Source organism: Euleptes europaea, chromosome 12 (assembly GCF_029931775.1).
Source record: "Euleptes europaea isolate rEulEur1 chromosome 12, rEulEur1.hap1, whole genome shotgun sequence".
Classification (NCBI taxonomy): Eukaryota; Metazoa; Chordata; class Lepidosauria; order Squamata; family Sphaerodactylidae; genus Euleptes; species Euleptes europaea.
The window spans coordinates 37,014,487-37,041,053 of NC_079323.1; the positions used below are offsets into that span (position 1 = coordinate 37,014,487).

Consider the following 26,567-nt stretch of genomic DNA (forward strand, 5'->3'; position numbering starts at 1 on the left):
TGCCTCCCAGACAGCCCGAGTAAGGCTCGTCCCCGGCAGCCTCCCATCTTGGCATGTCACCTCCAGCCTCCTCCAAAATCCCGTACCGGGATCCTCCTATGGGAAATTGGCACGCAGGCCGCTTTTTCCCAAAACTGGCATACTGCCCCAATGCCAAACCGCCAACAGTTGTGCGGAAGGAAAATTGAACAACATATAACATAGCGGAGGGTGGGTGGGTCAAAGCGCAAAGGAAGGAGGAGGAAACACCGGCGTGCTACCCTTCCTTATATGGTCGGAGGCTTCCGGCGGGCCCCGCCCCCCCAGCAGCCCTGAGCCGATTGGCTCAATCCACCGGCTCCCAGCCCACACAGGAAGTCACGTGGCTTCCCAGCTGGGAGTCGGGCGGAGCGCCGCCATTTTGCCCCCGCCGCCATTCCAGGCAGGCGCAAGGGCCCCCGGCCGGGAAGCCCACGAGGCTCCCGGCTCCCTGGCTACCGCCCCCAACAACTGCTCCTCCGCGCCCCGCCCGGCACAACCCGGCAACCTGAGGCCTCCGGTGAGTCGTGGCCCCGTTTGCCAGCTTAGTGCTTAGTTGTGCGTTGCGCTCCCCAGCAGTGTACCTGACCCATAACTCATCAAACATTAGAGCATAACACAAAAAACACAGAGGCTAGTTTGGATGAAATGGCACAACTTTATTGATTGCAGCAGCAAGGCATTGGCATGGCATGGGGGCGTATCCAGACATCGACCTGCCACCCTGCAGGCCGATGCACATCTTCCCAGCACCCTTGCTGGGAAAGCAAGAGATGGCAGTCCAGGGACACACGAAGGCGGCAGCCAGCTGTGTGGTCCCCTGCCACTCAGAGGAGGCCCACCTGGCAGCTCATGGCAAGGCCTGCCTCCCAGACAGCCCGAGTGAGGCTCGTCCCCGGCAGCCTCCCATCTTGGCATGTCACCTCCAGCCTCCTCCAAAATCCCGTACCGGGATCCTCCTATGGGAAATTGGCACGCAGGCCACTTTTTCCCAAAACTGGCATACTGCCCCAATGCCAACCGCCACCAGAGCCGGTCGGAGTCCCACAGACCCCGGTCGGCTCCCGCCAACGCCTATCGCTGCAACCAATTCCGTAACCCATGCCTGATGCCGTGCAACCAAATGTCTAAGCCCCATGATGACAAGTGTACGAAACAAAGCACTGATTCGATGAGTAATGTCCGAATGTCGAATCACCAGCCCACCTAACTCAACGGCTACCTTCTCGACGGCAGACGTAACCTTCTGCCTAGCCCTGTCCACCCTCTTCGGGCTCAATGCCCCTCGCCAGGACCGTCTCTCCAGCAGGTCAGACCACAATATGCCAGTTCCCCGCCATTCGGCCGCCAGGGTTCTCAGGTCGTTGGATGCCGCCTCACGTAGGTCGATACTGCGCGCCTTCGCCAGGTCATTCTCCCCCAGTTGTATGATCAGCACATCCAGGGGGCCACCGATTGCCGCTTTCTTCAAAAGGGTAGGGAGCAGCTCTCCCCAGCTCATGCCCCTAAAACCCAGCCAGGAAACCCAAACCGCGCTATCCAGCCCCAAGTGCTGGCCCCACCCCGACGATATAGCATAGTTCCCAGCCCAATGGACGATGCTGTGTCCACAAATCCAAACTTGCAGTCTCCGTGCCGTAACTGGAGAAAAAGCTGTAACTTAAACACAAACAGTTAGCCCCTCCCCGACCCTACGGCCTGATGTATGCTTTGTAAGCGCCAGAACACCATCTGCCGATGGTCTTAATCGCTGATTCTGACAGCCCTTCCGAAGCCGCAGTTGTGGCCGCACCTATCCTGAACGAGTGCCCGCTGAATGAGCCCTGGGGGAGCCCGATCTTGCCCAGGGCTAACCGTAGCACACTGCTAAACTGGTACCTGGTCAAAGGGAACCCGTTGGCATGCACTAACAGGGGACCCACTCCTTTCGGGCGCACCTCCATGAAGGTCGACAAAGAGCGCACGGGACACAGTGGCTTCGAAGGTGCTGACCTAAGCTTGACAACGGCCCCCCGGCCGTGCTGGTCAGTTTTTGACTGCCTGATGTTGATGCGAACTTCCCTGTCCTTGAAGTGGACATCTGACCAGGCCAAGGCCCGGCCAGACGTGTCCCCTCTCGAACTTACCACAAGTTCCCCCACCCTGAACGCCCCAAAAAAGGCCAACGTGAACGCTGCCTCGAACAGGTATGCCTCGTAGCGTGACCGGCAAACTGCCCCCAGGGAGCGGATTATTTCGGTCAGCAAGTGGGGCGTGATAGGCCTCCTACAGTCCGGCTGGTGTGGAGAGACTCGCCGCCAACCTTCTAGAGCTCTTTTTGCTGCGAAGGATGAACAAGGGTCAGGGTGCCCGTAGGCCTTGCTAAAGAAGGAAACTGCTGCCATGTGGCAACGTATGGTTCTGGGCGCCACCCCCCGTTCCCGGAGACTGACCATGTACCGCAACACCATCTCCTCCGAAGTCGGCCATCTGGCTGGCCCCCCGGACCTGGCAGCGAATGACAGGAACGCCGAGGCCGCCGAGGTATACGACCTTAGCGTGGAAGGGGCTACCGACTGGAAAACCCCTGTCATTATGGTCTGTCGCCAATGGTCCATAGCTCCTCCGGGAAGGGGTCTGGGTATAAGTTTGCCCCCAGGGCCAGCCTGCGGAACCTCTCTTCCTGGAGGCGAGATAAAGCATCTGCTAATTCGTTTTTTAACTCCCGCCACATGCTTGGCCCTGAAGGTGATGTTGGCCTCCAAGCAAGTCAGCACAAACCTACGTATCAGGTGCATGACCCGGGGGGATTTGGACGATTGTTTGTTGAGCACCTGTACGGCAGCCAAGTTGTCACACCAGAACAACGCCGTCCTATTACGGAACTCAGAGCTCCAAATAGTCACCGCCACCAGAATAGGAAACAGCTCCAAAAAAGTCAAATCTCGTGACACACCCGTTAGTGACCAATGCTTGGGCCAGGGCTGGGCGCACCAGTGCCCATTATAATAAACCCCAAAACCCACACCCCCAGCTGCATCTGACTGGACTTGCAGGACTCCTCCCCCAACTTCAAGGGGTGTTTGCCATAAGGAGACTCCGTTGTACTTGCTGAGGAATGCCCGCCAGACCTCCAAATCTTCCTTCATGCCCTGCGTGACCCTTATCTTGTGATGCGGCCTTGATGCCTGTGCTGTGGCCCTGGCCAAACGAGCGCAAAAGGGGCGCCCGGGGGACACTACCCGGCAGGCGAAGTTCAAATGCCCAACCAAAGACTGCATCTCCTTCAGAGTACACTTCTTGCGTGCCAAGAAGAGAGAAACAAGGGCTTGTAATGCGAGTAACTTATCCACAGGGAGGCGTGACACTCCTTGCACGGAGTCAAGTTCGATCCCTAAGTAAACTAGTTTAGTGGTGGGACCCTCAGTTTTTTCTTGCGCCAAAGGGACCCCCAATTCCCGGGCCAACTCACAAAATGCCTGTAGTATCGCTGCGCACGCAGTGGTGCCCGTTTCCCCCAGGAACAAGAAGTCATCCAAGTAATGAGTGACATGTGGAGAGCCGGTTCTAACCTTAACTGCCCACTCGAGGAAGCTGCTAAATTTTTCAAAAGCAGCACAGGCTACCGAACACCCCATTGGCATGGCTTTGTCCACATACCACTCATCATCTACCCTGAAGCCCAACAAACTAAAATCGCCTGGGTGTACCGGGAGGAGGCAGAACACCGACTGGATGTCGCATTTGGCCATCAGGGCGCCCTGACCGCAGGCCAAGGCCAGGCGGACTGCTTGATCAAAGGAAGCATACCGCACAGAACAAAATTCGGGCGGTATTGCTTCATTAACTGACTCCCCCGGAGGGTAGGAAAGGTGATGGATTAATCGGAATTCCCCCGGCGACTTCTTTGGGACAACCCCTAGCGGGGACACTCTCAAGTTGGGTAGCGGAGGGGCCCTAAAGGGGCCTGCCACCCTCCCCGCTTCGCATTCTTTTCTCACCTTGCATTCTACTACCCTCGGCATGTCGCGAGCTGATTTTAAGTTGTTCGCATCCATTGCCACCCTCGGGCCCATAAATGGTATTCGGAACCCCTGTGTGAACCCGTCCCATAAATATTTGGCGGCCTCCCGGTGTGGGTACCTGCCCACCCACCACCGCAAGGCATCTAGCTTAATGGGGGACTTCGCCAAGCCCCCCAGAAGGTGCACCTCATTTTCCCTCACCTGAGGCTCCGCCGCCCCCCCCATCTCTTTTCGTAGAGGGCCGGCCACCACGAAAGGGCTGTGAGCCGCCTTGCGACCTGGGACAAGAACCTTTAGCATGCTGGCCTGCACAGATCTCACACGCATGGTCGTACTTGCACTTGGCCCGACCACACGACCCCTTATTAAACTCCCAGCATACCCGCCGAGGTACCTCCCTCCTGGCGCCCCATTTTGTAGACTTCATGGCGTCCCCTTTGCTCCTGATGTGTGGGTTAACAACCATGCTCCAAATGTCATAGTTCACCAGGTCCCAACGGGTCCTGGCATTGTATGATGCCCTTTTTCTAAATTCCTCATCGTATTCAAGGGCCGCGGCTTCACCTGCTAATTCCGCCGCCCTTTCGACATACGAAGCATAGTTCCACAGGTGCCACCCCCGCTTAGGGTATGCCATGGCTACAACCCCGGCATAAACCCCAAAGCCCTTACGCCACTTCCTGATAGACCTCTCGCCCGCTTCGGCCTTCTGTTCCTTACCGGCCGAGCTGGCTCCCCTCCCTTTAACTGAATCAGGCTTGACGAGGGCAAAGACAACTACGTAACAGCCCTCGAGTATCTTTTCCCTAATTTTGCGGGGCAAGTGCAGCCCGGGGGGGTTCTCTTTTTCCTTATAATTGGATTGGACTTTAGACCTCCTTCCCTTATCTCCAGATTCCCAAACTGCCCTGACCCCTGCATCAGGATCCTGGCCCTCCTCCAACCTCCTGCGCCAAGCCCAAGCCGGTAGACCGGGCAAATCAGCGCACGTGCGCCAGTAACCCTCAGGCGCATCATCAGACTCGTCCCCAGAAGAAGACTCACCAGACGACTCCTCGCCTCCGACCTTCCTGCCCGCCCTCTTCGCTTTCTTCTTACGTTGACCGCCTTTTTTGTTGCCCTTCTTGCGCTGCTGCACATGCCTTCCCTTTGACCTGGACCTGCTGGAGCTGCTGCGTCCACTGGAACTGCTGCCTCCGCCCGAGCTGCTAGAACTGCTGGAACTAGCGGATGAATCAGCTCTCCTTCTCCGCAATGCCCTCTGCACTCTGCCCTTAGGTGCCAGATCCTGGGACCCTGCTGGTCCAGCAGCACCCGCCCCCAACGAGTGAGACTTCAAATGGCCAACCTCAGTGACCAGCTGCTGCACTACTTTTGTGAGCCCCTGTATGGCGGGGTCATGCTTTGCCTTGGAGGCTTCCCCACTAACTGCGTCTTCCTGGGCAGGTTGCCTAGCTTTTGGGGCCAATGCTGCCCACGATTTTCTGGCCCCACCACCCCGGCCACGAGTGTGAGGAGGTGATGATTCTTGCCTGCCAGGTCTCTTAGGTGCTGCCCTGCTGCTCTTCTGCCTCGCTGAAGTGGGCCCTCTGGCCGGCATGGTAAACGGTCCTGCCGCCCCTTCCTGCTCTAAATGCTGCACACGGGGGAGGGCGCCTTTTGTCTCTTCCCCGTCGTCTTCACTCTGGCTAGGTGGCCGCCTTCAGCTCCCCACCCCCGCTGAGACTCGGGTCCTACGGCCGCAGGGGAGGACTCCCAGTCCAGCCGGCTCCCTGCCCCCAGCAGACTGCCGCCGTTGCCCTCTCCCCGAGGGTCCCGGGTTCACCTTCCCGCCGTTTCGTGGGAGCGCCCTCCAAACGGGGGGGTGAACTTGCTTGCCTTTCTGCCGCCCGCTGCCTCTCCGGACCGAGGGGGGGTGAGCCCAATTGCCTCTCCGTCGCTCTGCACCGGCCCAAGGGGGGGCACTTGCCTCTTTCTGCCGCCCTGCTCTGGGCCACTGGGGGGGGCAGTCGCCGCACTTGCCGCTCTGCTCCGGGTCGCGGTGGGGGGGGCGCAAACACCGCACTTGCCACTCTGCTGCCCAGCTCCGTGTCCCGGTGTGTGGGGGGGGAGTATTCGCCGCTCTCTGCCGCTCTTCAAAGCGCCTCAAAGCGCAAAGGAAGGAGGAGGAAGCACCGGCGTGCTACCCTTCCTTATATGGTTGGAGGCTTCCGGCGGGCCCCACCCCCCCCCAGCAGCCCTGAGCCGATTGGCTCAATCCACCGGCTCCCAGCCCACACAGGAAGTCAAGTGGCTTCCCAGCTGGGAGTCGGGCGGAGCGCCGCCATTTCGCCCCCGCCGCCATTCCAGGCAGGCGCGGGGGCCCCCGGCCCGGCCGGGAAGCCCACGAGGCTCCCGGCTCCCTGGCTACCGCCCCCAACAACTGCTCCTCCGCGCCCCGCCCGGCACAACCCGGCAACCTGAGGCCTCCGGTGAGTCGTGGCCCCGTTTGCATTTATTGTTACTGTGTAGTGTAGATGTCATATTTCAGTTTTGTGCAATAGCTTCGGCCATATGATGGTTTTTGTATTATGCTGCAAGCTGTTCTCTGTATTTTAATATCACAAACTCATATACTGCCAATGCTAGAAACAATCTAGTATGAAAAAGTCACTATATGCATTGTACCTCCTGTCTTGAATCTGTTCATGCAAAGCAGAGTCTATGGGACAAACGTTTGCAACTCATGAGTATGCCTGACTCTGCCAGCATCTTTGGTGTGTAGTACTATCCGTTGAGGATTCAGATTAGAATCCAGCAGGCACGTTTAAAATTATAACAATTGTACTCAAGAAAATGTTTTTGTTTTTTTAATGAACATTTAATTTGTTTAAGTATGAACAAATTTCTTCAAGTATTTTTTCCCCCTTGCAGGTCACAGTAATGAAAGGCAGCAATAGGAATAAAGATCATTCAACAGACGGAGAGGGGACTGCAAAACGACCAAAGAGAAAGTGTCTTCAGTGGCATCCACTACTTGCAAAGAAAATCCTTGACTTTTCTGAAGAGGAGGAGGAAGAAGAGGACGAAGAAGATATTGATAAGGTAAATCTGTGCCATCAAATTTAGTAAAATCCTTTTGGGATCATTGTCCAGTACAGAACTAATACACACTTGGATACCAGGTGCATAGCACAACTCAGTGGTGGTCTAATTTTTTAACAACATAAGACGTAACTACATGTGTTAGTGAAATCATTTTATGCGTTGCTTTTCGTTCTGGGTTAAATAGGTGCATCTTCTTGGTGCTGATGGTCTAGAGCATGATGCTGATGAAACAGAAGATGAGGAATCTTCAGAGCAGCGAGCTCGCAGGCCGATGAATGCATTCCTGCTGTTTTGCAAGCGTCACCGCTCCCTTGTACGGCAAAAACACCCCCATCTGGACAATCGTGGTGCTACCAAAATACTGGCAGATTGGTGGTCTGTTCTAGACCCTAAAGAAAAGCAGAAATACACCGATATGGCCAAGGAGGTATGCAGTGAAATTATAGACAAGATACTCTAATGTATTCTTTTTCTAGTACTCTGTATCTTAAAATACCATAATTTCCATGTTACCATTTAACTGGTAGTTCACCACGTGTTTTCTGTGTTGAACATTTTAAAATTAGCATTATGTTTGTGGTACAAAACTCCATGGATATATCTTTATGGTGAGAATATGCCATAAAGCTGTCTTTAAGTTAGGAATGAATAATGTGATTTATTTAACAATAACAGCAATACAGTGTTCAGGAAGCTTGGCTGTGGACCAGAAGCTCCCTGATTTTAAATCTCATTTCTGTATGTGGCTATAAACCAAAATCCCTATGTTGCAACAGACAAAACTTCTTTGGCTGGAAAAGATAGGGGAAAACTTAGATTTCCCCCAAAATCTGTTACAAATTTCAAAAATATTTTTCAATGATTGTACTGAGTGTCCAGTTTAATGCAGAGAAAATTGAGCTCTCTAGCAAGATAAGCCTGCCATGATTTTTACCCGCATGAACACTGGCCTGTAAAAACTGAGTCATCATAATAAAACTAAGGACTGGCATAAGCTCAAAGAGTTCTTCCTTTCAGCAGCCAGCTCACCAATGTGAGAAGCATGTTCAAGTAGATCTCTGCTACTGAAGAGTCAGGGAGCTGTTCCTGTTGGCAGCAGAAGATAGGACTCGCAATAATGGGTTTAAATTGCAGGCGGAAATTAGGGGGGAAATTCACAGTACGAGATGTTCGACAGTAGAATCAGCTACCTAGGGAGGTGGTAAGCTCCCCCTCACAGGCAGTCTTTAAGCAGAGGCCGGACAAACACTTGTCAGGGATGCTCTAGGCTGATCCTGCATTGAGCAGGGGGTTGGACTGGATGGCCCCTTCCAACTCTATGATTCTATCTTTCCCTTTCAAAGGACTGCAACATAGTTCTCCATAGGAGTTTCTGGATAGATTCACTTGGGAACAAATCAGCTTGCTAATTAGGACAGTAAATAATATTGACTGTAGAAAATAGCTAAAGCCTTTGCTTTAAATCTGGGTAGTGGTATGCCTCTAAGAAAATAGACATAGATTGATTTTTGCAGAATAATTTGTCTGAAACGCTCTCCATGGATCATGCCGCTTTTCTTGAACAAAGAATTACAACCAAAGAAGTTATACAAAATCAAAGAATTAAAAATCTCCATAAATCCTAACAGAAATGTGGATTCTCTGCTGAATTTTAGAATTTCCATTTGCCAGCTTATGGTGGGAGACCTTCAGCCAATTGTAGCTCTTGCGTGCTGATGCTCAAGTGATTGGCAACGGAAACTGGACCAAAGTAGGGAGTGATCATACTGGGGAGAAAAATTAAAAAGAAAAATAAAGCCTTGTACACTCACAGGAAGTTCTGACCATAGTGTCTGTGTTAAGTGCCGTCAAGTCGCTTCCGATTCATGGCGACCCTATGAATCAATGTCCTCTAAAATGTCCTGTGTTTGACAGACTTGCTCAGATCTTGCAAACTGAGGGCTGTGCCTTCCTTTATTGAGTCAATCAGTCTCTTGTTGGGTCTTCCTCTTTTCCTGCTGCCCTCAACTTTTCCTAGCCTGATTGTCTTTTCCAGTGACTGTTGTCTGACCATAGAGTTCCTGATAATTCCTAGAGCTACCTGGAATTGATAAGGGTAGCTCTAGCAATCTCCAGAAACTGTGGTGGTCTTATCATACAGTTTCTGGCAGTTGCTAAGCTACTTTTGTCACTTCTGGGTAGGTCTAGGAATCACAAGGAAATCTATGGTCAAAAATTCTTTAAGTAGCCGCGGCCTTATTTTTCTTTTTAATTTTTCTGGCAGAACTCTGCCCCCCCCCCCAGCACTCTTGCTGGTTGCCAGGTACTGCGTAATATGTATACTAGGAAGGTTGTACAGCATTGTAACGTAACTCTACACAGTCTGGCAGTGATTGTTTAAGGTAGTTCATGAAGTAGTTCTCAGGTCTCTTATTTGATAGGTTGCTAACAAAGTTCTCAGAGCAAATCAGTGGTTTCTGAATAACAAGTACCTTTGTACTCTTATTAGCTCAACTTTACACCTTAATTAGTATTTTAATGCTCACGTACCCCCAGGCCTCAGCAGTCAGAGCTTTCAGATGTAAAATGCCACAGTGAGGAATAAAAGGCAACATCCCTAGTTTGGTACTTATATAGATTCATATCCATGGATTCATGCAAAACAACTTGTGTTGCCTTAACACAAATTACCTTTCATCTTGCAGTACAAGGATGCATTTATGAAAGCAAATCCTGGCTATAAGTGGTGCCCACCTACAAACAAACCTGTGAAAATTCAGTCATCCACTGTTACTAACCGGAAAAAGCTGTGGGCTTTCCCATCAGAACCTGCAAAGGATTTGCCAAGTCCAAAAAAGTTGGTGAAGACTGAAGAAATGCCTCAGCTGAACTTTGCAATGGCAGGTGAGCGTTAGATATCCTGAGCCCTATACTCATTTTGCAGTGAACCTGCTTGTGCGTTTTATGTATTCATTCATATCTCTTTGTAAGAAAGACAACATGTGCTACCTTTAAAAAAAACCAAAAACGGGGACCAGAGCCTGGTTAAATGCGGGGTTTAAATTGCATGTTTGGCTATGTATGTGTTGACTGTAACAAAAGAATTATTTAACATATTTACATAAGATGCATATTCACCACAATATATATATATTCATTATAATATATAGACTTAATATATAGTCTCTGGCCTCTAGTAATGTTTGCAGCTAGATATCAAAGGTTTGTTTCTATTTGGTAATATATTGGGATCAGTGGGAGTACATGTCCGTTCATAATACCATATCTATAGTACAAAATGATACCCACAATGCAGAGTTCTAGGAACGTTGAAGCTATTTAGTGCTATAATTCTCTAAAATTTGACCACCTTCATATTTTAATGACTTTTATTGTAAATTGTCACTGGAATTCGTTAGTATGTATACTTCCATTTACACATTTACAATGAAGTATTATCGTTTTATTCCAAGCAAGGAGTATGTGATTTTTCCCCCCAAGTCTAAATATATATTAAATCTGGAACATGATAACTAATAACCATGTTAGATTTCTATTTATTCAAGCAAATGGTTGAGCCAGTTGGCTTTTTTTATGGTAAAAGATCATGCCGTACAAAAGATACAGTCTGTGTGAAAGGTTAAAGAATGCATGAATGCTGTTGAAAGTGTCTTTTTTGGTCAGTAGTATAGGTTACTGTCCAAATCCCCATCCCCCCCCCAAATAAGAGTTAGTTTGCCACACTCTGAAACTCTTTTCTGTTTTCAGCAAGCTGTTCTTTAGGACTCCTCATTATGATCATTTCCTTTGTTTTTAATTTCCACACATTGAAAATATTAACTGTAATATTGTGGTCACAAAACAACTTTTGCTTCACTGTTAATATTTTAAGAGTGTTAAGTTTCTGAGTAATTGTATATACCTAATGGAATGTAGGCTTACATAAATACATTTTAGTATCATTAAATACCTTGAAATGTTTTTAAATTGCACTTTAAATTGTAAATTGTTTTGTCTTGGGGGTTATATTTTATATTTTAATGCCGTCAACAGCACATAAAAGAAAGATACAAAGTTTAAAAATTTATTTGCATAATACATTCAACTTCTCTCATCTTTTCTGGCTTAAATTGTCTCCTTTAGGATTTATTCTTTGTCCTCTCTTCCATCCGCCCCATGCTGTCTTTTTCTAGTACGTCTTTCGAACAACATTATGTGTGAAAAGGCTTAGAGAAATAGGCCTCTCTTTAAAAAGCAAACAAGCTCTTTTCCCATCTCTGATGGGATTGTATGCATGTTCAGAATAAGTACAATATCATTTTGTGGTCCAACTAAGTTTCTAACTAAGAATGCAATATTTGTTGTCCTTGGAGTTTACTAGCAGAGAAACATTTTACAGTGCCATAATTCAAATCCATGCCCTAGTAAGTCTGTGACAGCATTCAAACATCATGTTAAACCATAGTTTATAAATCATGGTTTGATGAAAAGTCAGCTTGTTGGTGAAAAGTGGAATTCAATACCATGATTTTTATCTGGCTTAACTCTGGTTTGTGTTCACAAGCAATACCTTCTTTAGCCTCGTACACAGAGAGGGAAGCAGAGCAACAAAATAGTTTGCTACTCCAGCCAAATTCAATCATGAATGGTTCTTTCTCATAAGAACATAAGAAAAGCCATGCTGGATCAGACCAAGGCCCATCAAGCCAAGCAGTCTGTTCACACAGTGGCCAACCAGGTGCCTCTAGGAAGCCCACAAACAAGACGACTGCCGCAACATTGTCCTGCCTGTGTTCCACAGGGCAGTATGATAGCAGCGGCTTTATTCTCTATTCCTTGTATAATTATGGCGAGCATGGAATTTGCCTTTTGCACAGCAGCCGCACACTGGGTTGACATCTTCATCGAGCTATCAAGGACATTCCCACCCTTTCCTCTGCCTTCTCTCCATGCCCTTCTTCCCAGTAATGACTCATCAAGCAGGAAGGTGCTTCACAGATGTCAGCCTCTCAAGAGAGAAAAATTAAAAGGCAGAAAAATGTAAAGGAGTTGTCAAAGATCTGTTTCATTTTGAAAATTAAGTGGAGCAGCTAGAATAAGGGTGGGGGGAGCTATCATCAGGCAAGAGCAAGGAGGGAAAAAATTTGGCTTTCCCTAAGATGCTTCTCCTTGGTTTGTTAGATTGCTAAATTGCTCATTGATAATTTGAGAAAATGTAGCATTTGCTCACCTTTGTTAAATTTCATAAAAGCTCTAGGAATTTGTTAAATGTCATGGCTCTAGGAATATAGCTACATCAAAATTAGAATCCTTGTGATTCAGAAGACCAGTGGGCAAAAAGCCCAACTTCTACATTTTGTTTTATAGTCTTCTTCGGGAGCTTCTTCGGGGTACACTCAAGGGCTTATATCTCATTTTTCCCTGCCCCACTGTTTCCTCTTTCTCTTTACCCATAGCCTCTCCTTTTCCCCTGCTTCCTTCTCTCCTTTCCTCTCACCAGCCAAGCTACCTTTAGCTTCCCTGTGTTTTCAGTTTCCCTCCTTCCCTCCCCATGGCAGCCTCTCCCTGGGAAAACTCTGTGCCAGGCTAGTCCATGCCCGGTTGTATGGTGCTGATCACTGTGCCAGATCCACAGCGCTGGTCACCGGGTCAGGCCCAGTTGTGCAGTGGGAAACACTCAATGACTTGTGGGGACCACCTCACTTTTTCTTGTATCCCTCTCCCCACACTATTTCCACTTTTCTTCCTCCTGGAAGCCTCCATATCGTCACCTTTTCCTGCTTCTTTTTCTCTTTCCCACCTGCTAAGCAACCAACCTTTAATCTGCTCTGTCTTCAGCGGGATTTATTTCATTTCATTTGTACCTCACCTTTTTCCACAACAAGGACACAAAGCAGCTTATTCATTCTTCTTTCCTCCAGTCTATCCTTACAACAACCCCTGAAGTGGGCTAGGCTGAGACTGTGTGACTGCTCCCGTGTCATCCAGTGAGCTTCCATAGCAGATCAGGGATTCAAACCTGGGCCTCCCAGATCCTAGTATGGAACTCTAATCACTGCAACACAATGGCTTTTGCGGGGTGGCTGCTGTTGAACAGTAGCATGCACTCGAGCCTGGGTGAGTCATGCAGGGTGGGTGGTAGCAAGCTGCACAGTGGTTGCTGGTGGGCCTAGACCCTCAATTGCCAAAACGGCCTTGGAAAGGGCACTGCCCTCTGCCCATGCCTGTTACTGACAGAAACCAAGGCTTGAATGCTGGCAATGTTGGCAGTGCTGTTGTGTTGAACTAGCAGCAGCAACAATGTCTACTGAGAGGGCATTTGTTTCTTAAAACTACTGGTGCTGCTTCTGTTATTTGGTATTATTGGGGGACATGGGTTTGACGAAAGGAGCTTTGACTCTTGAAAGCCCATACCCTGAAAATCTTGTTGGTCTGTAAGGTGCTACTGGACTTGAATCTAACTGTGCTACTGCAGACCAACATGGATACTGCAGACCAGCACCTTCATAAAAGGTACTTCCAGAGTAGGCACCTCCCAGTGATTCAAGCAGATGGCCAAAATGCATGCAGTTCTAAAGTTCGAAAAGGGAAAAGTGGATGGAGGAGACAGGTCAAAGGACTAAAAAGAACTGTGTTTTCTATGGCTTGGATCCAGCCAGGTGTTTCTATGGGCTAAATGGTTTCCTGCACCAGAGCTCAATGTTCTGACTTCCCCCTCCCAAAATGCCCCCTGAAATTCCATTCCTATGAGTCAGGAAACACCAGGAATTTTGGACTGTAGTGGGAGGGAAGAGGCAAGAAAGTACAGGTAGAACTACTCAGCTGGATCCCAGCCTATTATTCTTATCAATATTGATGGCAAATTGACACATTTAAACCCACTTTGAAATTGTGATGGAATAATTTAAATATATGTATATATATATATATACAGATTTTCTTTCTCTGATAGATCCTACACAAATGGGAGGCCTCAGTATGCTACTGTTAGCAGGAGAACATGCCTTGACTGCACAAGAGGTAAACAATGATTTTTCTTCCTACATAATGGCTATGATATATGTGATAATATAGCATACCTTCACATTTATTTTGATGGGTCTTTTTACCTGGAGAGAATGATATCTTTTTGCCAGCCCGTAAAATTTAGCTAACAAGTGCTCACACTGAATCATGAGGTATGAAAATAATATATTTTCAGATTTCTTTAGTGAATTGTGAGGCTGAGGAATGTTTTTAATTGCAGAAATAAGGCTTTTAAAATCACATTGAAAACAGCATAGTTGTTGGTGGTAGAAAGTGCCGTTAAGTCACAGACGACTTATGGTGACCCTGTAGGGCTTTCAAGGCAAGAGATGAACTGAGGTGATTTGCCATTGCCTGCCTCTACGTAGCATCCCTGGACTTCATTGGTTAGGGTTGCCAGCTCTGGGTTGGGAAATATCTGCAGATTTGGGGGTGGAGCCTGAGGAGGATGGGGCTTTAGAGAGGGGAAGGACTTCAATGCCATAGAGTCCAATTGCCAAAGTGGCCATTTTCTCCAGGGGAACTGATCTCTGTCACCTGGAGATCAGTTGTAATAGCGGGAGATCTCCAGCTATCACCTGGAGGTTGGCAACCCTATCCTTGTTGGTCTCCCATCCAAATACTAACCAGGGTGGAACCTGTTTAGCTTCTGAGATCTGATGAGATTGGGCTAGCCTGAGTCATAGTCATCCTTAACTTTCATTTAATTATTCATTGGCATAAAAAAAAAAGTACTATTCTGATTTATTAAGAACATTTTTCTTGGGAATTAATCTGTTTGCACTAATGATACACCCAACAAACAGTTGTTAAATCTAAAAGTAGGTATCAACATCTCCCGAGAGGAGTCTGCTAAAAGAAGGGAAACTTTAGCTTCTCCCAATCTCTCAGCCTGCTATTGCAAATGCTATGAGTAGTTGGAATGTGCTGTTGTTCTGTCTCAGCCAAGAAAAAGAAATGAGAACCAATTCTCACATTTCTACAACATTTGTTAATTGCCAGTAACCATTTTCATGCTCTTTCTATTGAAATTTTCACTTAAAAATTCTGAGATCTCTTTTTTGTTTTGTTTTGTTTTGTTTTGCTGTACTGAGCTTTGATTACCAAACCCAGTTGTTGTTTTTTTGCTTTGAGGAAGGATGCCTGAATGGAAGGTCATTTTCTGTGTGCATTCTTGGTTTGGTTTCTTCCTTTATGGTGTCCCCAGGGTTTCTGAGTATCATGCTAGTATCTCTTTCTTGATGGTATTGTTATTAAGTGTGACATGGTACCTTTTGTCACCTGTGCCTTTGTGAATGGTAGGGATCAATTATGCTCTTACATTTAGCCTAGCCATATCTTCATCCTCTTGTATTTTAAATTCTGTAGCCCTCAGGTTTTCATATTCCTCATTTTACATGTTTCTTCCTTTCTCTCTGCTTGGAATTGCTTTTCATTTCCCTGTAGGTTTCAGTCTAAACTCCTTCCCTTAACTTATGAATGTGTTCATGCTCTTGCTTGATCTTGTTTTTCAGTGGTTTCATTTCTTTATGTACTTCTCATCAAACCAAAAATTGAGTCAGTTACTTCTCAACTCCATCCACTTATTATTATCCTTTTTTCTCTACAATGTGCCATATTTGGGTATCTTTCTAAGTTTTGGTTTTTAAACCTTAAGACTAATTTGTGCTCCAAGGCTTACCTTGTTTGTTAGTCTTGCCTACATTCCCTTACTCTTACTCATTTCTTGTTCCTGTTCTTTTATTTAAATAGGTTGCAAGCTTCCCAGCAGGGCTCTTTGATTTAAAAGTATTTTAGATATAATATTATAAAAATACGTTTATCATCAGTTATTGCTACATACAACTCTACAGATAAACCACATGTTGAATAGAAATTTTTGTCCCTGACACTTTATTTCCTGTTATTTTTTGATCCAGGTTTCCTCAAGTACATGCCATTCCAATGCACCAAATTCTACCGAAGGATGTCTGAAGTCACCATTGTTTCAGTTTGCTGAGGTGAATTTCTTATGTATATGCGCCCCCCAGAAATATTCTGCTAGTAGACTGCTTTTCTCCAGCTGAAGCAGCGTTCTGTCTGTTGCAAAATGCTTAGGAGGCTTTGTAAAGACGGGAAATATTCATCCATTGGAGGAAAGTAGCAGAGGAGGCCTGTGGGATCCAACCAAATATAAGCAGTAATTCACTTTATCTGTGCAATGTTTTTCTGGACTCCATGATTGTGGCACTAGCTACAGACTATAGCCATCTTTGCTCAATGTACACATTAGACTTAATCCAACAAAATCTAGTTGTGGCTGAATCCCATTGAAATAAATGAAACTTCAGTTAGTTGTAGATAAATCTGTCACACTATCATATGTGCTGATGCACATGTGTACCTGAAGTGACTTGCATAGATAGCAGATTATGTGAACCACCCTCAAGTAGCAGAATGATCTACATTAAAATAACTAACACAAATTTAATACTGACTGGTTTTATTACTAATTAAATTAAGCATATGCTTAACATTCAAACTGAAATCCTTGTGGCTTCAAAGATAGAGGTAGGGGTGTACATTCAGTAAAGCCGAACTGGAAAAATGATTTTAAATTGTAGCCAGTAATCCTGACCCTGAAAAAGCAGGAAAATGTTTAGTTTTTATCCAGGATCATTTCAGGATTGCCAGCTACAGCAGTAGAAAGGGAAGAAACGCCTTTTAAAAGAAAAAAAAAGGCTTCGGCACATTTCCGCTGAATTCCACAGAGCTTTAAAGTTTAAATCCTCCCTCCCTTCTGCTCCATTATAGCCTATGGGGAATCTTTCAGGGGCTCTGGATTTTTTTAAAGGTAGAGGCACCAAATTTTCAGCACAGCTGCTGGTGACTCTCCTTACAAGAACCCCCAAGTTTGTAAAGATTGGGTCTGGGGTCCAATTTTATGGGGCCCCATTTTTCCTCCGTTGGACACATGAACATATGAAGCTGCCTTATACTGAATCAGACCCTTGGTCCATCAAAGTCAGTATTGTCAACTCAGACGAGCAGCGGCTCTCCAGGGTCTCAGGCAGAGGTCTTTCCTATCACTTCCTTCCCTGGTCTCTTAACTGGAGTTGCCGGAGATTGAACATGGGACCTTCTGCATGCCAAGCAGAAGGAGAATGGATGGGGACACCATATTTGAGGGCCCATAAAATTGGATTCCCTGACCCAATTGTTACCAAATTTGGGGTTCTTCTAAGAAGTGTCACAAGAAACTGTGCTGAAAATTTGGTGTCCCTACCTTTAAAACAGCCTTCCAAGACACAGGAAGATTTCCCATAGACTATAATGGAGCAGAATTTCTTTGGATTCCTGAAAAGAAAAAAAAACATACTGGTATGGGGATTCAGGAAGAGCTTAGGTACAAGGTTTATTGGGAAAGAATTCCCTGTGTCTAAGATCCTAGAAAGCTGCTTCCAATCAATGTAGAGATTAGTTAGCTAGATGAAGCATGGTTTGATTTGGTATAGAGCAACTTAATATATTTCATGATGTTTAAATTCTCAGACATCAGGAGAAAATCTATTTGAAATTACTGCATATAGTTTGTTACAAATATTTTGGAGCCACCATACCTTACAATCTCTCTCTTTCCTTTTAGGTCCCATAATAGTCTCTTAGACCTACTAAGCGTTTAGGAAAAAGCACTGTATAAATACTGATATTCCATTTGTTTATTATGTTCAGGGAGCACAGTTAAGTAAGAGAGACATTCTCTTTGGCTATAGAATTCCACTCTCCTGGATACCTGTGAATGTCTGAACTATATCAGAAGTGTTCAGTGAGCGCTTTTTGTTTATTATGGCTTTGTTTTGGTGACAAACCTTGCAATTTAAATACATTCACAGAAATTATTGGTACTTAAACAGTTTAGGCAACCTGACAGTCCCATATGAGCATATCTTAGTAACTTTGCTACACCTTGTGACATGAAAGAAAAGCATAACATCTCTCTATTTTATATGAGTTTTCCAGTCTGGTCACCTGTGGACAATATGTACTCCCCACAGGCAATTAGATGAGAATTTACTTAGAAGCATATTGGTGGCTGAAGTAAACATTTTAATTGGTTATGCGATTGTAGTATACATTTTATTTAGTCTGAATTTACTAAACATTCTATACATTCTAAAATTTATTTTAATACATTGTGGGCCTTCAAGCCAAAGAAAGACCAAGAAAATAAGTGTCTCCTGATGAAATCAATGGGATGTAAATGTGTAACTTTGGCAAACTCACACCTTCAGTTTTCTTCAAAGCAGTTCAAAAAATCACAATCTTCTAAATGAATGGTTTGACCACACAGTTGCCAATGGCAGGATAAAATCTTGAGCTATCAAATGGGAATGTTTCAGTGGTTAAAAAAAGAAGCAGCATCTAGAATCATAAGGATATTATCTTAAACTCACTTGTAAGAAGGGCCATTTGAAATCTGTGTTATTTGTTTCAAGTATAACCATGATTTCAGAAAAAAATATCTGCATATTTTATCAGGCATTTTTCATTCCTTTCTACAGTTCATTCAGCACAGTTCATGGTAGAAGAGGGATGATTTTAGAGCTTTGTGTGCAACTAACATTCGAGATTGTATGCATAATTTGCTTTCTGTCAACACAAGAGATCAAAGCTTTTGACTTTAGCTGTAAACTATATGGTAGATTCTTTGCTATTTCCTTTGCAGTTCTTTGTTCTGGTTGTCATGCTAGTTCTGCCAAAGATTTTAGTAGTGGAAGTGATGTTGGTATTTTTTCGCAATTTACTACTTACCAGTCCCTTGAGAAAACAACTTCTCTGTAGTGCTGTATGTCCGGAGAAATCAGAAGTATGAAAAGCTTTTTGACATTTCAGATGAAGCAACAAAATGGATTGTGTTGTTGCTAATGTAATATTCAGAATGTTATTTTTTTTAAATGATCAGATCTCTTCAAGCCCATCACAACCAGATGTCCCTGCAGGTGCAAAAGAAAGTGAGGATTCAACACTATTTTCATTTTCTGAGGTATGAGTATTCTGAATTTTTAAAAAAAAATTGAAGAAGAAATACAGAGATATGACTGAGCAGACATCACACCAAAGTGTTTTCAAACAGTGCAATCCTGATGCTATAACAGAGCAAGTCTATAGCATAGTCAGTTTCACTGTTTGAAGTATATAATCAATAGTCCATATGGAAAATGTTTTTTTTTTAATTATAAGCATTGCTTAGAAGCAGTTGCGATGTGAAAGTACACAAGTAAACCTTTGTGAAAGAAATGGAACTCCCCAGTGACAGGTGATTTTAGCCTCTGTACTCAATATTCTAAGGAAGGAGTGTGAAACACAAGGCCCGAGTGCCGGATCCCGCCCCTTGAGATCTCTTATCTGGCCCGCAAACCAGCCGAGGTAGCCACACACACACACCCCACTCTCAGTCTGGGCTAGCGAGGCATGGCCCGGCCTGACCAAGTGACCTGTTTGTCATGTCCAGCCTCGTAACAATTGAGTTCGACACCCCTGGTCTAAGGCCTCCTTCCTCCCAATGCTGGATCCAGCCAATAACCAACTAAAGGTGACTGTCTGCAAGCCTATGCACACCACCTTGGGAGTAAATCCAGTTGAACTTACAGGAGCTGATGCTGACTGAGTTTGGAAACTGTGGAAGACCAAAGAAAAATCTGAGCACCACAGTGAGAAAAGTTGATATTGACTGTTTGTAAATATAAACAACAGGTGCTCCTTAGTTAAAAGGTAAAGTGTGTATTTAAGGTGCATTATTCTAGAATTCTATTTCTAAAGGTTTCCTTTATGGCCGAGCGATTACAGCCATCTCTCTGCTTCTGAAATTGGGGATATGGGCCTGGAACCATGAGGGTGTGACCTGAGTGCATACCAAGTCTTCACACAGCACATAATGGAATTTGCTGCCACAAGATGGAGCAATAGCCATTATAGTAGAGAGCTTTATTGTAAAGATTAGGCAGATTCACAGAGCATGGCTCTATCAGAGGTCATTAGCCACAGTAGCTGACTGGAAACTCAATGTTCAAATGCAGCTCCCATGGCCCAGGTGCATACAGGAGGGGCGATACATAGCCAAGCATAAAAGAATGGAGGTGGGCAATAAGGGGAGGAGTATTTGTTAATGTACTGCAGAAAGTGGGGTTTCTCATAATGGGGAATATGGGAAATTAAAAGTTTAGTCAAATAAATGTAATGTCAATGTTGATAAAATATATCTTTTTAATAAGCTATAACTTGCATAATTCTACAAATGGGGGGTCAAACAAAGCAGCTTTTCAGTCTAATTTTTTTAAAGTCTACAAATAATCTCCTACAATTACCTTCTAACAAGACATAGTACAAGACTCAAAATACAGCTGATGAAATGCATCCTTCCTCCCCCCCCAAAAAAAAACTGAATCCCAAATCTTTAAGCGTAAAGCTTCAAAAATTTCTGCATGAAATAACCAAAGAGGAAAGAATGAAAAATAGGCACTAAAATTCACAGTTCGAATACCGCTGCTTATATTTTAAAATATGACACAGCAGAGCTCCTCGCCTTCTTCTGTAGATAACAGACTTGGCCTGATACCCTGGAGAGCAGCTGTCAGTCTGAATAAACGGGTATAGAAATGTCTCTGCCCTCTTAGAACTGGTGATTTAAAAACTGAACTTGATAACTAGAACTTTAGTGGCAAGAAACACCTACCATATCTATTGTATGTTTCATCTTGTTGCATACTGTTTATTGTTGTTGTTGATGATGATGATGATATTTTGTCCAGCCCTTTCTGACTAAAGCTGGGCTCAGGGTGGCCAACAGTATAAAATTATTGCAATTAAAACAATAAATCACACACATATATATATAATTAAAACATTAAACTATTCATAAACAATGGCACCCTGGTCATGGGTCCCAGAAGATGCTTTGATTTCTGATTCGTACCCAGCGTGGGGAACCACAAGATGTTAATAGATGGGAAATGGGGGGAGAGAGGGAGGGAAGAGGGGAAAGAAGAGGAGGCAGTATTCTTTACATTCTCCACAACTCTTTTTTTTACAGTTAATTTTAATGTACCATATGAGCAATTTACTGATTTAATTCTCTTTCATTTAGGGTAGCGGCATATCTGTTTTGATATTTTGTTAATCCTTGTAACAAAGTTAACGTAGCATCGGGTGGGGGTCAGGTCATAAGAGGTGCAGACACAGTTGGCTGATTGCTGGATATTGGTTTTACAGAAGTATAACCCAATGTTGAAGCTTTTTAAACCAACCAACCCCCCAAAAAAACTTCTCTACAGTCAGATGCTTTTATTGTTTTATGTTTGTGTGAACATCATTTTACATATATAAAGTTCCTTATTTTGTGGTAAATTATTTTGTGAAAAATTATGGCAGATCATTACAACGATAATTGAACCAGAGTCTTCGTCTCAAGCTCTGTTGTGTACTTTTAAGTAGAACACCTGTGTACACACCTGGGCATTGCACAGCCTCTGGGTGCTGAAGAAAAGACCTGTCGCAGAAAAGAAAAAAGACCAACTGTAACCACAAGTCTCTATTAGATCCCCTTGGAAGTTGGTAACCTGGGCCAAAGGTATTTATTTGGTGATTCAACTTCCTTATTTGAAGGTCTGTAGATGCACAGTCCCATGAGGGTCAGAGATGAGAGCGAACTCCTCATAACATTGACTGGAACGCCTCCAGTTTTTGAACCTTGGTCTTGGACCCTTCTAAGTGAACTCTCCAAGAGTCAGTTCCCTTTCAGCAGCTGTCTGAAGGCAGCAGCCTCTTTATAAGGGCTGTTGCAATATGTGGCAATCGGGGGAAGTGACAGCACAGGTACAAAAACTCAGCCTTCAGAGCCTGGCACTATCTGTCTATAAATCCCATTACACTCAAATAAATATCCTTAAATCCACACCCTTCTTTCTTTGTCTGTTCCTCATTTTTCTTCATTCACAATCAACATTTTCTTTCCATAGAGACACACTTTTAATCTTATCCTTAGCTGTCTTTCCCCCATTTTTTTCTTCTTTTATCGATCTTTTTTTCTCAATAGCTTTCTTTGGAAGTAAGCCTTATTTTGAAGTATAGCTATCTTGTTGCGAGAGCTCATCCTCGGGAAGAAAGATGTAGTAATAATAAGAGTGGCTGTAAGAATATGCAAGATGTTTTTCCTTTGACCGCTGGTTGAAGTTACTCAGTGGTATTCATTGAGGGAGGGTTCAAATGTCAGAAGAGGTGACTTCTAAGAAGACTTGGGCCTTGCCACCTGTCAAACAATGCCTAGGAAGAAGTAGTGAACTAGAAGAGGAGGAGTGCACATTAAAACAGTCCTCCCTCTCACTGGCACATTAAAGTCTCTGTCTAGCCCTCCTTTCAGATTTTGCAACAAAAAAAGTACACATCATTACTGAGGAAGATAGAAATTGGTTGTTTGTTATCAAATAGCTGTGCATTGCGTCCCAAAGTGGTACGTTTGTGGAATAAGACGCTTATTTTGTTTAATGAAGTAACTGGAATTCCTTCTGTAGCCCACATATTTCTTGAGTAAAGAACAGTGATTCTTGATTGGCTTATAAAGAAAATGTCCTGTGGATTAGGAAGGACTTTTGATTGTCTTTTATCCTTTGTGTAGGCTGTCTACAATCCAGCCCTGTATCTTCATCTCTTCTGTTAGCTGAATCCCCACATTCTAAAGCAAAGAGTAACTGAAATGCTGAGACTTTCATTTTTTCCATTAGTTGCCATTCCCTTAGTTAGACTATATAAGGTGGCTATTTATAACACACACCCTCCTTTTTAAAAAAAAATCAGTAGTTGAACTTATCTCTGTACAGCAATATCTTGGTAAAATATAAAGTACCCTTAAAGGAGTTCCGTTGTCTACCAAGGTCTATAAATTATTCTAAAGAGCACTTTTCATTATTAGAAACTGCTGCTGTAGAGACAGCAGAAGAAGCTTCAGCTGTCTGCACAGCTCACTTTTGTTTCATACCCATTAATTTAATGGGCTGTAAGGACAAGCTAACAGCAAAGTCTTGTGGTCTTCTGTGCAACAGGGCACTAATGCGATGTTTCATGTTCCGTGTTGAATTTGTCCAAATAACCCAGGAGGTTATGCTCGTATAGCACTGCCACAGAATCCACTCTAATGACAACCACAGTGAACCGCCTTCAAGGCTCCTACTCAGCAGTTGTGGCCTCAACTTCGTTTTTGAGTGTTATTGCTCTATACTTAATTATAGACCATAAGACTAGGTGGATTCACACATTACTTTTGGTGCATGGTCTGGATGCTTCTCCAATAATAAGTTCCTTGTGAGCATAATGCTATCACTTCCTATGCCAGCACTCAGAAAAGGACCTAAGAAGCTATACTTTACCATGGCAAGAGAAACATTCAAGTCCAGTAATACCTTGAAGACCAACAAGTTTTCCAGAATATAAGCTTTCAGCTTTCACTCTCGAAAGCTTATACCCTGCAAAATCTTGTTGGGCTATAACGTGCTACTGGACTCAAATCCTGCTCGTTTACTGCAGACCAACACATCTACCCACCTGAAACTATTGCAATTGTGTGTACCATGGCAAATGCAGTACTGACGCCGGTTTGAGTCTTCCTTAAGTGGTAGAGAAAGTCGGCATATGAAAACCAACTCTTCTTCCTCTTCCTCCTCCCCTCCCCCCCCTCCTCCTCCTTGTGGTGAGTTAGTGTGGTAGAGACTAGAACCAGGGAGACCCAGGTTCAAATCCCCACTCTGCCCTGAACCTAACTTTCTCTCGGCCTTGTGTTATTCTGAGGATAAAAGGTAGGATTGCCAACCTCCAGGTACTAGCTGGAGATCTCCTGATATTACAACTGATCTCCAGCCAATAGCAATCAGTTCACCTGTAGAAAATGGCCACTTTGGCAATTGGACTCCATGGCATTGAAGTCCCTCCCCTCCCCAAACCCCACCCTCCTCAGGTTCCACCCCAAAAACCTCCTGCCGGTGGCAAAGAGGGACCTGGAAGAAGTGTGGGGTAAAAACCTAACTAAATCAATAATAATGGGTAAAGCTATCTTTCAGGGAAGATTATTGTTTAAAATTATTAATAAAATAATTTATTAAATTATTATTGTCCATAGTATCTATCATTATATGTGTTAAGTGAAATCAAGTCGCTTCCGACTCATGGCAACCCTATGAATGAAAGTCCTCCAAAATTTCCTATATTTTTTTTGCGGTGGTTTCCTTTACCAATTTGCTAATAAGGAGCCCCTAATTTTTTTCCAGGGAAATGAAGGTTCCTTGGAACTCAGCATGATAACCAGTGTTCTAGAGTTTCTACCATAGCAAGCACACGCAAGGAAAGTATTTGATCTATCAATCTAGGGCAACTTCTTTTGGTATTCTGGAAGTATGTACTTGCTAATAACCAGCTGTGTAGTTGCCAATGAAACTAGAATTTTGTCATTTTTAAAAAATGGAAGGTTTATTTTGGAACTTAAAAGCCATTCTCTACTGTTCAGAAGGACAGGGGTATTTTTTAATGTAAAAAAAAATCATTTCTGTGCAAAGCTGCACTTTCTTTCAAAGTGGAATGCAATAATTTTCTTCATATTAGGGAATTTAGAGAGAGCTACTTGAGTGCTAAAAAATAGCTTCAGCTTATTCACCAGGGATATTCTCTTGTGTCAGGCCAAGCACTTACAGCAGCACTCAGTACAATGACTCGCATCTTTCTTTACCAGAGAAGAAGTGGTTTTATTCTGAAGATGGCAAGGAGCTACATATCACAGTGTCTGTAGGATATTAAATCTTCCAGCTACTGCTCCCTGTTCTTCTATTAGCACAAACCTTTATTAGTACAAACCTCACTGTCCCCTCCAGACCTCTTTGGCAAATGTGGTGTGCCAAAAATATTCCCCTGTCCCTTTTTCTTGTATTTTGTCTGTGCAACTCTTTGCAGTTTCTTCATCAAGGAGAGTGTTGCTGTACTTTGCAAGGGCTAAGCTGTTGATAGCAGACTGCAGTGAAAGCTGTGTGCAGTGCCTGTAAACATGCAAAAAAAACCAAACCCAGTAGCGGAACAGTCTTGTGTGATAATGCACATTGCGCCAGGGCCCATGATGCCTGGGGATTCTTGGCAGCCATCCCAGACAGCTTTTTTTGTTCAGCCTGGGTGTTCTTCATATGTCCCCTTTCTCTTTATTCATTTCACAGCAGGAGAGAATAATATTGAGTCTTTGTGAAAGGAATGATACCATCAAGTGTACGTATCATTTGTAAAGGGACAGACTTCAGCCCTGACATAAAAGTTCCCTGTCAATCACACACAGTTCTTCACTGTAGTCCTAGTATGTTTATCACCTCTTTGTTTGCCCAATGGCTACACTTTTCAAAGCTAAAGACATGGCTAATAGGGAAGTTGGAATCTCAGAATCTACAGTGAAATACCAGGATAATTTGAGTAATCACAGTGAAAACGGTAAGTCACACTGATCATGACAGACTGAAAGGCAACTTCCTTCTTATCTGTCTGCCTCTCCACCATTAAAAGATCTGCCTTGCAAGATATTTTTGTCAGCTTCTCCCTTCCTCTGCTTGAAATTTAGATCTTTTCCCATTGCTTCACAGTTGGTGAATCCTGAACCTGTAAAGCACTGTAGGAAGTCAGCACTCTTCCAGTTGGCAGAGGTAAAGTCTCCTTTTTTTGTCTAAATTTATTAATAGCATTCTGCAGTTAGTGTGGACTGCACAAAGTTTGTGCCAGAAGTGTCTTTAGCACCAAGGTGTTGGAGGAATTACTGGATTGTTACCGATAAGCATAGAACCATCCCAAAGATAAATCAGTTGTAACATATTTTTCATATATGCATTAACGGGTAGGTTAAAAAAAGGGGAAAAAACCCAAAACCCAAGCCCATTTTTGAGGCTGTATGTTCAGCACACACAGAGAAAAAAGACAACTAAAAGGGTGAAAGGAAATGTTACAGATCATCTCCCCCCCCCCCCAGGATTCAATCTATCGTTTATGACAGGCAGAGCAATCCTGTGGGGGGTGGGCTTGCAGGGTGCTCAGGGACGGTGCAGGGGAGCCACCTCCTGAGCGGCTTGAAGCAGTGCAGCTGCAATGTCAAAATTAAATCTCCCCCAAGCCCTATGAAACTGCTCCACATAGTTCCACGGGACTGCACCATCCTTTTTGCAGGCGCAAGTCCATGCCACCAAAAGGGGATGTTCCCAGGTCAAAAGGGCTCAGGGAGCTGACTAAAGTCATCCCCGCCCCCAGGAATGCCCCCTTTGGTGTTGGCGCAAGCCCCTGTGCCGGAGAAACACTGCCAGTGTTAGTGTGCATTTGCACAACACAAGTGGCACGCTGGCGCAAGGGTCACACCGCCTCCTAATGCCAGTCCCCCTCTTTCAGGATTGTGCTGTTAGTCTGGCATACATG

The 26,567-nt window shown here is 44.7% G+C and overlaps 1 protein-coding gene across 2 annotated transcripts in view; it reads left to right on the top strand.

Annotated features, from left to right (window-relative positions):
* The window catches only part of BBX (BBX high mobility group box domain containing), a 142,041-nt gene that overhangs the window by 86,400 nt on the left and 29,074 nt on the right, over positions 1-26,567 (top strand). For both annotated transcript variants that reach the window (XM_056858498.1, XM_056858499.1), the window contains exons 2-8: positions 6,936-7,106; positions 7,294-7,536; positions 9,794-9,992; positions 14,041-14,108; positions 16,034-16,114; positions 19,057-19,137; positions 25,751-25,810. In XM_056858498.1, coding sequence (XP_056714476.1) covers positions 6,945-7,106; positions 7,294-7,536; positions 9,794-9,992; positions 14,041-14,108; positions 16,034-16,114; positions 19,057-19,137; positions 25,751-25,810 — 894 coding nt within the window. In that variant the 5' untranslated portion in view covers positions 6,936-6,944. The remainder of the gene's footprint in view (positions 1-6,935; positions 7,107-7,293; positions 7,537-9,793; positions 9,993-14,040; positions 14,109-16,033; positions 16,115-19,056; positions 19,138-25,750; positions 25,811-26,567) is intronic.